The 14281-nt window shown below is 32.5% G+C and overlaps 1 protein-coding gene across 4 annotated transcripts in view; it reads left to right on the forward strand.

The window, feature by feature from the left end:
• ADGRL2 (adhesion G protein-coupled receptor L2) overlaps positions 1-14281 on the forward strand; it is a 203411-nt gene that overhangs the window by 124703 nt on the left and 64427 nt on the right. For all 4 annotated transcript variants that reach the window (XM_011977776.1, XM_011977774.1, XM_011977777.1 and 1 more), the window contains one exon: positions 13156-13265. In XM_011977776.1, coding sequence (XP_011833166.1) covers positions 13156-13265 — 110 coding nt within the window. The remainder of the gene's footprint in view (positions 1-13155; positions 13266-14281) is intronic.

The raw sequence follows: 14281 nt of genomic DNA on the forward strand, positions 1-14281 counted from the left end.
AGCAGAAAGGTGAAACTACAGTCCTAGACACAACTAAAATCACTGTATGATGCCTGATACAATAGTACCCACCATTCTTGGAGTGTTTGGGAAATAATATAAACAAGGTCGTAAGTTTACTGTGTAATTCTAGACATGGAAAATAATTAGTGAGTTTAGTAGCAACTAAAATGCAAAATATAGAAGAGATGCCATAAAGCAGAATGTGATTCATTTCCAAATTAATTATACAGAGCTGCTGCTCTAGGAAAAGACTACTTCAGGTTTGGGTAGTCAGGGAATATAATCCTGTTTGTCCAGCATCGTTTGTATTGGCTTTCTGTGTACCACCTGTGTGGCTGATGAATCCTGCTTATGTGTTTGCCTCCCTCAAGTACATAACAGGGAGATCCTGTTATTAGGATTGCGTTGAGGGCACCACTGGGAGTTGGAAAAGAGCAGTTCCTCAGACTAGAGGCATAGTATCCTAAGCTCTGATAATTTTCTACCTCAGGGACTTAACGGTCCTTCAAATGGATCTTCTTATTAAGGAAGAGATAGTTCAAGAAGTGTGCATAGTCATCTATGTGAGAACTCAGTTCAGAGGATTTGTTAGTGTGCTGGCTGTTTAAAATTACATAGATACCAAGATTCTCAAAGTCTGCGTAGAAATATTGCCTTTGTTAGGATGATTTTTGTAGGGACAAGTACTAAGCCATGCTTATGGAGTAGATAATATAGTAGACAGATGCTTAGGAGAGAGATCTTTCAGTTACAGTAATTCCTCTAGCCTGTGGTGTTAGTAAGTCAATCAGATTCTCTGGGCCTTAGTATATCGAACCTGTATTAATGAAGAATTATATTAGATCAGTGATTTTTAAACTGGATTTCTTGGAGAAAACCCTCAGATTGAGGGGTGAGTGAGGTATATGGGAGGAGAGAGCAAAAGGATTTTTCAGTGGTTTGGAGCCGAATTTCACTACTATAATTCCAGACCTGTCTCAACTTCTATTTCAAATCCATTCAATTAAGCAGGATTTTTTTGTTCATTTTTTAAGTAAAATTTTTCATGGCAAAGAGATTGTATTGCCAGAATCTGATACTGATTTGGTACTACTGTATTTGATGATGATATATAACTTATGCTCATATTTGTTATTAAGCACATACTTGCTAATAACATTTTTAAATTAAGGGAGAAGGATCCTCTATTAGAACAGAATACTTGTATGAAAATTCCAGAGGGGAGTTGGGATGTAATTTGACCATGAGGGTAGACTGTCAATAAGTAGATGGTAAGGTAAATTCCTTCTGTGTGGGAAAGAAGGACATAAGGAAACAGATCAAATTTGAAATTCGGTAGTTAACAGAAAAAGATTCATGACTTTCTAAATAATTACGTAGCACTTTGTTTTTAGAATAAGACTTTTCACTTTGTTGAACCTTTGGAGAAACATGAACTATATATTTCCCTTGCCCTCCAACATTAACTTATTAATTCAATTCATATATTCAGATATTGTTTGCTCATTCTTTTTCACTCCCTTCTACACAAGATCCTATGAGTTTGTTTATAAATTATGTCAAATATTTTACTGCCAAGATATTTTAGAAGTTGCAAGAGGAAGAGAAATTACTTTAAAATTAAAGTAATAATTAGTAGTGTTTATTCGGCTGAAAATTAAGCTTATTGAAGAAATACTGTATGTGAACATGAAAGTTGGGAAAGATCCAGAATTTGTTTTGTGTAATGAATAACAGTGCTTTCTCACCTCTTGATTAAAAATTAAAAAAAAAAAGCACTTACAGAACATAGAGTCATTTTAATAAAAAATGGGAAGTATTTCTGAGTCAGTTAAATACTTTGACAAAGATGTGTATTTTAAAGCCACAGTTCAAAAGTCTTAGGATTTTATTTCTATACTTTCAGTTTGATTTGTATAGGAAGTTCTGTCAGCATATGTTGGGCATACTGTAATCAAAATGAGGTCTGTAAAAGTGGAAATTGTATTAGTTATCAATTAGAATAGAAAATCGTTTGTTTTGTATTCAGAGATTTGTAATACTGACTAAATGACATCTCATCAAACATCTCAGGAGTCAGAATAAAAATCTTTATGACATAATTTTCTTCTTTTCAAAATGATATCCAAACCAAGGGAGTAATCTTTAAGGTGAATTTAAAATAGCAACAACACAAATCTAGTTTACTCAATTCTGCCCTCTAAAACTCCTTTTAGTTGCAGGTTCTTTTGCATTATTTCAAACTCTAATCCTCTGAGCGGGTAATTAACGGACCAGAAAAGCCATTTGTGGAAAAGAAGAGCCATAAGGGTGAAAATATTTCTTCACTGAATGATCTTTAAGAAGTAAATAATTACAAACGGAAAGGATTTGGGATGACCAATCTAAATCTGAGGATAATTAGAAGGAATAGAGTATGAAAATCGAAATGCTTGGCATGTACAACAATTCTCATATCATAACAAGACTAATTAAATATTTAGAAACCAAAATCCCCTCACAATTTGAAGAAAAATAACCCACGACAAAAGGGTCTGTAACTTTGCAGATAATTAGCAAGGGTTATAGGAAGGAAAAACATCACAGATTGGCTCCAAGGCTCTGCAAGGTCATGTCTTATTACGCTGTGTCTTTTATATAGTCTGGTAACAAGTTTCTTGCTAATTTAATCTAACTAGGGCATCCCATAGCGATTTCCCATTTCCCTTGTTAAAAAAAAATGTGATAGTTTCTGCAAGTGCAAACTGCAGTAGGTTAACATTTTTATAAATAATTGCTCTTAATTGATACAGGTTGTAATATTTTTTGAATTATTAAAAGTGAAGGCTTTGAAAATTTAGACACAAAAGCATTATTTTTTTAAGTATTACAAAATTTTATGGTTTTTATTCCCACTTAATTTTTTTTATTTCTTTCATTAAGTAGTTAGACCTGACGACCCTGTGAATGAAACAGTCTCAGTGGCATGCTTTGTAAATAAATACTTCTTATCTTGCTAATAAAAGCAAGCACATTTATGTTGAATGTGCATTTCTGCAAACAAGAGATTTTGTACTGGATTAATAAGGCTCTGAGTGAGTCAAGCCTAATTTGCATTAAACTGACCCCAAGGTCCTGTAAAAACTGCAAGGAATTTCAAAGGTTTCCAAAACATCGAAAGTTGTTTTTAGAAAATCAGCATTGCCATTTCAAAATGCTTATTTTAGTAATTAATGTGATATTTTTAAGGACATTTTTGGAGTTTCTAAGTTGTAAATGAACTAAATATTAAAGTATGCATGCTTTGTGTTTATAAATTGTGGAATAATATTTTACTGAAACGCAAAGACTATGGGAAGATGTTATTCTGCTTTCATCAACTGAAAAAAAGCATGACAACCTCCTAGAGTTGATTTTCCATAGGATTTTACTGTCAAGCTTTTGTTGACTTGCCACCGGTTACTTGATTTTTACTTGGGGAGTGAGGACTTTCTGTTTCTCTTATACCCTGTACTCTTTTTCAGTCAAATAGATTTATGTTTACACATTGAAAATACAGAAAAACATTTTGCATTTTTGCTTATGATTATCATTTTAGTAATAAATATAATTTTAAAATAATTTTTATAAATGCAATTTCAAGGATTTAATCACAGGTACAATTTTAAAAATCAGGATTATATTTAAAACTGTAAAAAGTAGGAAATTGAATGTAATAAAAATTATATTGTTTATTTTTCCCAAATTATGTATCTCTGAGTATACCAGTATTCACACTATGCTAGAGATTCTGAAACTAACTTTATTACAGAATGATTTCAAAATACTTTAAATAACACAATATTCTATAATGCAAATTGTATAATATCCTAACATATCTATAGAATTAAATTCTATATGATGGTTAGAAATCTAGTCTACACAAATTATTAAATAATGAGCAAAAGCTGTGTGACAAATGGGAACATTGTTACAGAACTCCTCTTTTTTGCCACATTAATTACACACCATTTAGCTTCCTAATGTTATGTTTACCTAGCAATTAGTTAAGCTCACAAATCATCATTAATAAATATTTAAAGAAAGCAAGACCCACTTTCCCTAGCTGTATAGAATAGAATTTAGACGATAAAATGGCATTTCATTATAAAATAAAAAAACTTTTTGAAAAGGTTTGATTTAACATTCAACTCCGTTTGTCTCTTGTATCTGTGAGGGTGATTGTAACCTTGTATCTTGAAGCATATTTCTTTGTATTCCCTCTCCATATACTTGATTATTTTGCCTGAGCAAATCTATTTGCATTGGCGCCTACCAATTTATGTTCTAAAGTTATGTGCTGTGTGTATAAAATTTTGTTCTAAATTTGGACTAAAAAAGACAGTGGCTAGAGTACTAGGTCATTTGGAATTTGCTAGTGTATACAGAGAAGTGATTGGTAGTTAAAGAGTACTTATCCCCCCTTCCTTTTAAATAGGTAATCTATTTCATAAGAGTTTATTATTGGCATTCATAATACAAAGCTATATCCAAATTGACAGAATTCTGTGAGAATCAGGTATTGCTGATTGAAGCAAAATTGTATGTCTGGCGTTTATTTTCTATTAACTATGTTTATTTATGAGCAGAAATAGCCAGATAATCATTAATCATTATTTAATGTTTTCAAAAACACCAGATTCTTACATGCTAGGCATATAATCACCTCCAATAAGAATTTATAAATTGGCAGCTTCCTTTTTCTTTTATTCTTTTCTCTTAAACTCCCACTTTCTAGTAGTTGCTAAATTTTTTAAACTTGTGTACCTAAACAGAATATAATTTACTTATTAATGTATAATTTATTTTTACTTAGTAATTGAGACTGAAGAATGAATGTAATTCCTTGAGCCTCAATTACTAAGTAAAAATTCATATTGCAGTAATTCATCTGTAGATATTCTGTTGTTTAGCGTATACAGTTCACCTAAGGATGTGGTTTAAGCTCTTCCAGGAACTCCTGTGTATGTTTTGTTTATACTTGGCACTATGAAAAAGAGTATCATTACATGATACCTTGGCACCTTGAAAACATTGATTTACCTCCAAAAAGTTAGTACTTTTAACTGAGACAGAAAGTAGTAACTCAGGGAGGAAAAAAAAGTCTTACCATTGCTAGTATTTTGTAATTGAAGTTTAATAAATAGCCGCTAAAATATTTAAATTGATGAAGCAATCTTCATCAAACATGCAGACTCAATAAAAGATTGCACTAATTCTTTAATTAATAATTGTATAATTTCAAATTTAAGCAAACTTTAATTTTTTAGTTTCTGTCATGATATACTGAGCTTTTCTGTTGAATGCTGGAGTATTTGTTCAAGGCGGTAGATTTTGCATTTTTAATCTTCCTTAGAACTGTGGTGAATAATGGCCCCTGGCAGGAGATAATGAAATTTTCTTAATTTATATTTTCAAGAAGAAGCTTCAATTGAAAATGGCATCCTATGGCCTGGAGACATAGCTCTAGTGCAAGTTTCAGGGGAACTGCAATAATACTGCAGTGCCATTGGTGACGGGGAACCATGGGACAGTGAAGAAGTAATTTAAGGAAGAAAAGAAAATGCACCAAAGCTTTATTGTAGCATATCTAATGATCTGCTGAAGATTCCCAATGGTTTTTGGAGCATGACTGGAGAAACTAATGTTATCTTGCCAAAACAGAAGCCCCTGCTTAATCAGCAGAACAAGACTATTGATTAAAACACCTCTCACAATAGATTACACGTGGAATCTCATCTCCATACTTTGCACTTGGTAAAGTGTAATAATGAGCATAAGATAATCAAAAGAAGAGTAAAAGCAATTTGTTGGGCATTGTACAATTCAAGATTAGAGTTGGAATGGAAACAAATTTGCATGAATAGTTCAGCCTGTTTTTAAAGCTGTACACAGGAAAAGAGTATGCACAATGCAGGGACTACTGTGGAAGAGTAAAAGATGTTCTATTTCTTTAAGGTTTGCAAATCTGTTCATCTTACATAGGGGACATTGTTATTATTGGTATTTTTGCTGGTGATGGTAATTTATATTTCTTGATGTTCGTTATCCAGGTATTGTGCAGAGAGTTGCCCGCACTATCTCCTTTAACCTTAACAAACTTCTAAAGAAGATGTTAGGGTTTACAGATGATAAAGCAAAGGTTGAAAGGTTTAATACATTGCTTATGGACTCACAATTAAGTAAGCAGCTGAGCTGGAACTTACACACCTTTTTTTTCTGATTCTAAAGCTTCTGCTTTTAAACACTAATCTTCCTAATTAGCAAATGATTTTGCTTTTGAACAGAGATAAACAGTATGCTATATTGTTTTTGATACAATTTATTCTGAGAGTATAAGTAATGTGTGCTTTGTGCTCTCTTTCACTTAGAGTTTTAAAAGAGTAAGGAAAGGGAACATATTAATAGTTTGTTTTCATTAATATTTCATTAGTAATGAGGCACTATGTCTCTAAAATAAAGAGATAATCTTTCTTGAAAATACTGTGGTTTATCTGTGCATGATATTTTTCAGAAATTTCCATATACTAGTATGTAAATTAGTGATAATACACTTTTATAAAATGCCTTTTCCTCCTTTACAGTAATTTTTTTGAGAACATTGATCTTAATTTCAAAAGATACTTTGGATGCCTTAAAAGTTAATATTGAGACCTGAGAACATTGATTACATTTGGAAGATAAAATATACTGTTTGTAATACTTTCACCTTCTTGCCATTTGCAAATTGGGATGGTTAAGCGATGTGTTAGCTGTTTCTTAAAATCTTTTTTGAAATATATATTGTGCACAAGCCTGGGCAATATCACCAACTTTAAATACTTACCCTAATTTTTGTAATCAGCAAATATATTGGTAGGAAATAAATTAATAAACTGTTAATCTCCAAAATTATTTGTTACACTTCAGCTTTTATAGATGCATATTTGGCTTCATTCCAGAATTGAACCATTGAAACCCTGACCCCCACACCTATAGGGTAGAAAGACTGTTACAGGGATGAGTTTTTAAACCATGTTTTAAAATTCAGTGTTTTGGGCCAGACACGGTGGCTCACGCCTGTAATCCCAGCACTTTGGGAGGCCGAGGCGGTGGATCACCTGAGGTCAGGAGTTTGAAACCAGCCTGCCCAACATGGTAAAACCTTGTCTCTACTTAAAAAAAAAAAATTATATATATATGTGTATGTGTATATGTATATACACACATATATATGTATGTGTATATGTATATACACACATATACGTATGTATGTGTATATGTATATACACACACATACGTATGTGTGTGTATATGTATATACACATACATACGTATGTGTGTGTATATGTATATACACACATATATGTATATGTATATACACATACGTGTATATGTATATACACACATACACACACACACACACACACACACACAAAAATTAGCCAGGCGTGGTGGCACATGCCTGTAGTCCCAGCTACTCAGGAGGCTGAGGCAGGAGAATTGCTTGAACCCGGGAGGCAGAGGTTGCAGTGAACGAAGATCATGGCACTGTACTCCAGCCTGGGGGTGACAGAGCGAGGCTTTGTCTCAAAAAACCAAAAAACCAACAAAATTCAGTGTTTTGTCCCATTTAAACTAGTTTATGGCCTATAAAGCAAGACTTTGGATTTTCTTCGTTATGGTTGATGGGTTTTATTAATGTTTTATGAATTTTAATGTCAGAAATAATACTTTTATTCTGGCATTTGAACGTAATAATATTAAAAGGTTTTATTAATGGGTTTATATTAGTTATATTTGGAATTCTCAGGTTGAGTGTTGTACTCTATATACTTTAGAATAGTAAGAAAGTTCTTTAAAATAGGAGTCAGAAAGTTGCAACCAGAAATTATATATAAGTGATATTTTGTGCATTTTTAACCCAGTGATGTGAAATAATGATTAAATCTTTGTCTTTATATGCCAAATTTGAAAATTTTGGAAATGTGACTAGAAAAATGTTAAAAATGACTACATGTTTAGAATTTGGGACTGAGTGTTTATGTAGTTTTATGTTTATTTTCTACTTAGTATTTAATCATGAATTATATCCCGGAAATGGTTTTTTTCCTTGTTTTTGTTTTTGAGACAGGGTCTCATTATGTTACTGGGCTATGCTTCAGTGGTGCAATCCTCCCACCTCAGTGTCCCCCAAGTAGGTGGGACTACAGGCACATACCACCACACCTGGCTAAATTTTTTTAGCTTTTTGTAGAGATAGGGTTTTGCCATGTTACCAAAGCTGGTCTTGAACTCCTGGGCTCAAGAGATCCTTCTCCCTTTGCTTCTGCCTCCCAAAATGCTGGGATTGTAAGCGTGAGCAATAGCTCCTGACCCCGAAATTGTTTAGACATTATTTGCAAGGCCTGCTTATGCTTCTGAGTTCTCTCTAAGGCATCTCTCTGAGTTGAGCCACTTTATTAAAATTTATTTGAATAAATTAAGAAGTCAAAGGTTGAATATAGAAAAATTTGCAGTGATTACAATGGGTCATATCTTTCTGTTATTTTTAATGACATACTTCTGTAGAACATAGTATATTTTTACAGATTCTCAAAAGTTTTATTTCCAATTTTAGTGTTTCATTAGCTAGCACATTTTTAGCAAAACATTATACTTCTTATCTGTTAAAAAAACTGGTTCATATGTGATGTATACATGTACTCAGATATCTATTGTACTTATTTCGATTCTCCATGTTAGGAATTGATGAACAACTAGAGAGCTTGCTCAAAATTAGAGCAACTAAAACTCTTGATTTCTACACTTAGAATTAGCAAGAAAACATATTAACATTGTAAACTGTATTATGTACTTCTGGCATAAATTGTACTCATCACTTGTTTTCTATTTCACTTGTTTTACTAAGTTTTATAGAGTAAAATCATGTTTTGCCATTCATATTTATTCTTTAGTAAAGTATCTAAACCTATCTTGTTTTAACCCTGCGGTTCTCACACAAGTTACACTGATCAGAATCACCTGCAAAACTTGTTCAATCTGAGATGGCCGGGTATCCACTTCCAGAGTTTCTGAACCTGCCAATTTTTGGTGGAGCTTAATAATTTGTATTTCTTTTCCTTCTTTCTTTCTTTCTTTTTTTTTTTTAAAGATGGAATTTCACTCTTGTTGCCCAGACTGGAGTGCAATGGTACGATCTCGGCTCACTGCAACCTCCACCTTGTGGGTTCAAGCAATTCTCCTGCCTCAGCCTCCCGAGTAGCTGGGATTATAGGCATGCGCCACCATGCCTGACCAATTTTTGTATTTTTAGTAGAGACGGGAATTCTCCATGTTGGTCAGGTTGGTCTCAAACTCCCGACCTCAGGTGATCCACCCACCTTGGCCTCCCAAAGTGCTGGGATTACAGGCGTGAGCCACCGCGCCCAGCCAATAATTTGTGTTTCTAACAAGTTTTCAGTTGATGGTGGTGCTGTCAGTATGAGGACCATATTTTGAAAACTACTGCTTTCAACATCTTAACTCATCTGTTCATCTTTATAAATATAAAATGAAATAAGACCAGTTATTTGAAAGCTGAAGTGTTCAAAATATATTCTAGTATCTGTTTCTTTATGATGAACAGTAATTGTAGTTCCTTCAAATTGTAATAAAAGGTCTACTTATTAAACCCTATTTTTTCTCTTTTGCCTTGTTCTCATTCATACCGATTTTTTATGCTTAAAGTTTAAGAAAATTGTAGGTTATTAACGTAATAAACCCACATGGTATTATCAAAATATACTGATATTTTGATTGTTTAAACAATACTTTTATTGGTAAAGAAATTTTCTTCTGTAGAGAAGGAGAGAGAAAGTCATGCCAGGAACTATGCCTAGTACTGAGAATACAAACAACTAAACATTTTTTCTTTCTTGGCTTAATCTACCTTTTCGCTTTCATTAGTGTGAGAACTTGAAGCTGAGCCCTTGGCGGGAATTTACTTTGCTTCTGTGGATAAGTAATTGCTTTCTTTCTGGATCTTTTTAAATGATAGCCATTTACAGTTTTATAATCTTACCAACAGCATATTGTTAAGGAATTTTTAGATTATTCTTAGTATTAATAGCTCACATTGGGTATTTCCCAATGTTTTTCTTGTCTCCTCACTCTCTATTTGGAAACTTAATGCTGCTTGCATCCTTTATAAAGGAATATAAATGTCTGTGTTTTTATTTCTCTAATTTGGGCCTCTAAAAGCTTAGATTCATTTCCATGAATCAAGACCCTGGCATGCAAATCTCTAATTTTCTTGTACTTTTTGCAGTTTGGGTTTCTCTTCTTTCTGACCCTCAACTGTTTTAGCTCTAAATTTTCCATTTTTCTCAAGATTAATTTCTTTCACTTCTGATATCTCTGTGTATATAAATATATGAAATTTTTTAATGAACATTTTTTATATTTTGGGAGGCCCTGAATTCCAGAATTTTTTAATAATTTTATTGCAGGAGCTTCATTAAATCAGTTTTGCTTAAGATTACAGTTGTAGAATTAATACGTTTTGATGTCAAAGTGAATGCTCTGCGTAGTGTGATTATTTAAATCAATAAAAATTATGTGGTTGATATAAATAATCATAATTGCTTTCACATTAATTTGAACCTGTAATTGGTCAAAGGACTACTGCAAAGTTGTTCAGAAAGAGAGTAAATGTGGACAGTTATTTTTTATTATGGTGTTGGTCCTATTTCAAGCAAAATGTAATGGAAACCAGAATGCTTATATACTTCCTGCAGAACATACCATGACATTAGAAATACACAGTAAAAGATCTCTAACCCTGCACTAGTTATATTCATTCATCCAGTTACTTCTGGTGGAAAAAATCTGGGCAATTTTCAATGTATTCTTTATTTTTGAAAAATGATATATATAAATTGCCAAATTCTTTGAGTTACTTTCTCCTTCACCTTGATAACAAAGCCCTTCATGTTGTTGGTCCATTTCAACTTTGAGTACAGCTCCCTCTCTCTCCCACCAGTTGCTAGTTTGTTAATATGAGAGGAGCCTTTTGTGAGAAGTGAAGGGTGATAAACTAAATGAAGAGTTTACTCACAAGAGAAACTGTTATTTGGAGGGGTTTCTGTAATCGTATTTAAATACCATTCAAAACCTAACAGAGTTTGGTTGAGTAGTTATAAAATGTATACTGTGGGAGTATCTGAAAGGGATATCTAACACACAGTTGTTTATCTTTCTTCATTTCTGAGAATTGTGAGGATGTGATAAAAGGAAGATCACTGTAGGTATGAATAAATACAAAGAAGGAAATGAAAGGACTTTTGTTTTTAATGGGACCAAGTTAGTGATTAGGATTTCTGTTAGATCAAGAAACTAAAAAAGCAGTGAACTGTCTTGTTGCTGCAAAAGTTTAAAAAAGGAGAAAAATGAAACATCAGAATTACATTTCTTACCTGGGAACATTAGTTATTGACCTGTTGAGAAACTGTAAACCTACCTCTTGTCTTGAATTTTAGGATGTGAAATAGGTTCTGTGATTCATGTTAAAATAATTCATTTACACTAAGTGGTGAACTACTGGCAAATTTCTTCAGATGAGTGAACCCAATTAGGAGAAATACAGAATAATGACAGGAAAACATATGTTACAGAAGACTGTGACACTGTACCATTTACATTATTTATGTTCTTGAAAATTACAGTATATGGTATATTTCTAAAAAAACAATGCTATCCTGTATTATAAAGTAATCATGATAAAAGTTACTTATAATTTATTTAATATTTAAGTCTTGTTTGAAGTTCATTGTAGTATACTTTGAATTATAAAATTTATCTATTTAATCCTGTAGAAGTTTTCAGGCTTTGCTGCTGTTCAAAGAGAAAGTCTAGTTTTGAGTTGAAAGGGCACCAAGGTATACAACTGTTCCTACCCATCTTTAACATGATTCACCTTCTACTGCCCTTAGTTAGTTGTGCTAGAAACTGGGATGCTTTTTCAAAATTCTTTGTAGTGCTATTTTATAGTTCAGTTATTTTATGCATTGTAGAATATGTGGTATTCCAACTGTTAAATAAATGTTGTTATAATGTTCTTGTTCTGCTTGCTTTGCCTTCTTAATGTATGTGCTATCAGAAAATACAATAAAAACCCTGAAAACATTTCACTCATTAGGCTATAATCAAATCAAATTATAAAAGAAATCGTTCTTGCCTTTACGAAAGTTATAAAAAGAACTTTTGGACAAATTCATAGAACTTACATATCATTTTATCTGAAATTCTAACCTATTTCTAATGTTCTTGGTGAATTAATGACAATGCAAAAATAAGAAAATAATTCCTTATAACAATAATTAGAACATTCTAGGCATCATGTTAGTACAACATTCTTTCTAATGTTATATTTTAGGGAGTACCGGTGTTGAACCAAGGTACATAGTCATCTCATTAATTATATAGGCACATTGGTCTGTGAGTAGAAAGAGTAACAATAATGCTTAGACATTACATACGTGCCAAAGCATTTTTCTAAATCCTTTAAATGCACTTTATCATTTAGGTGGACTATAGCATATGAGGTGAACACTACTAGCTTAGTTTCTGGTATTCCAGAAAGTATGTACAATAAAGAACTTCACAACCAACTGGATTTCGAGGATACAATTAAAATCCTGGCTCCTTATTTGTTTTGTGTTGTCAAAAACTTCCTGCTGAGAAATTCAGGTTTTGACTCATACATTTCTGTGTACTTATAGGACCATTTTTAAAAATTGTAATTTTAACTCTTAAGTATGATGTCTAATATCCTGGTAAGATATTTGTTGTTGTTGTTATTCTTGTTGTTGTTCAATTCATGTTGAATACGTCAAAAATTAAAATTAAAATGTGTAACAGAATAATAGGAAACTTGGCCATTTTTTTTTTTTTTTTACTTCTAGTTGAAAGTTAGTGTGACCCATACCACTGTATTACAACATAAAGAAAACAAAACTCTTATAAAGTATTTAATAATGTAGAGTAACTTAACATTACTTGAATTTTTGTTTCATGTTTCTAGTTACTTGAAGAAAATGCGAAAAACTTCTCTGTTATATTTAAGTAAAAATAATCAAATTATGTTACACAAGTTTGATATATTCTCTCTTTCAGGTGCAACAATCGAACACAGTGTATAGTAGTTACTGGGTCAGATGTGTTTCCTGATCCATGTCCTGGAACATACAAATACCTTGAAGTCCAGTATGAGTGTGTCCCTTACAGTAAGTATGCACTTTATATTGTTTTACACTTTCCCCAGCATTACTCGTTGATGCTGAAAGACTACACATGTGAAAGAAGCATATGTTTATGGCCTACACAACCATTATGCATGCAGAGCACTAACAGACTTAGGCCTCCAATTAGCTTCATGAAGTGTGGAAGGAAGCCATAGTGTGATGCTGGCCAAGTGTCTGTCTGTGTTCTTAAGTGTTTGGCTTTTAAGGCTAGTGTTTTTCCAGAAAACAAACTTGAATTAGCTATTCAATACGGCTGATAGAAATCTGTACTTTTGCCCAATACCAGTTGCTGACAAATTGGTTTGGCTCACAGTTTTCTAAAGAAGGAATTGACTTCGGTTTTAATCGTGAGCTACTTGAATGGCTACCTGCTGTTGTAGTAACTTTAGTGCCGAGTAAAAGCTACCATTGCAGTAACTGAGGCAAGTGCTTTACTTTTTGTTCTGTTGTCTTTAAGGGAGCATTTCTTTACGGGATTCAGTGATGAAATCTTAATGCTTAATAAAATAGTTAGATATAACATAACCTTGCACATGTTTCTATTTTTAATTTTTTAGCATCATTGTTAAGATCCTACAGACAGATATTTAAAATTCAATTGAAAAGTTTGTAGGTAGGCTTCGGCCAGTAGTCAAATTTTGTGTAGTTTTCCTTCTAATCTCAGAATTCGTACTTCAAAATTGTATTCTGTACTTTCAATTTTAAAAATCTTAGCATTTTAGGCAACTTAAAGTTTGAATATTACCTGATTTTCATAAGCTAGTTTGATAGTATTGTTGTCTTCTTTGCTTTTTAAATTATAGAAAAGATAGAGATGTCATTTAGTCGTTAGTTCATAGGCATTTGAATTATGTTTATCAGCAATTTTGCTGATTTGAGACAGTTTTTGTACACTTTCCTCCTTTAATAAAAAAGGATTTGCCAAATAATGAAATTGCTCTTTACAGAACCTCAAAAGCTAGGTCATTAATTCTGACAGATGTATATGTTCAAGCTAT

Source organism: Mandrillus leucophaeus, unplaced genomic scaffold (assembly GCF_000951045.1).
Source record: "Mandrillus leucophaeus isolate KB7577 unplaced genomic scaffold, Mleu.le_1.0 Scaffold184, whole genome shotgun sequence".
NCBI classification, from domain to species: Eukaryota; Metazoa; Chordata; class Mammalia; order Primates; family Cercopithecidae; genus Mandrillus; species Mandrillus leucophaeus.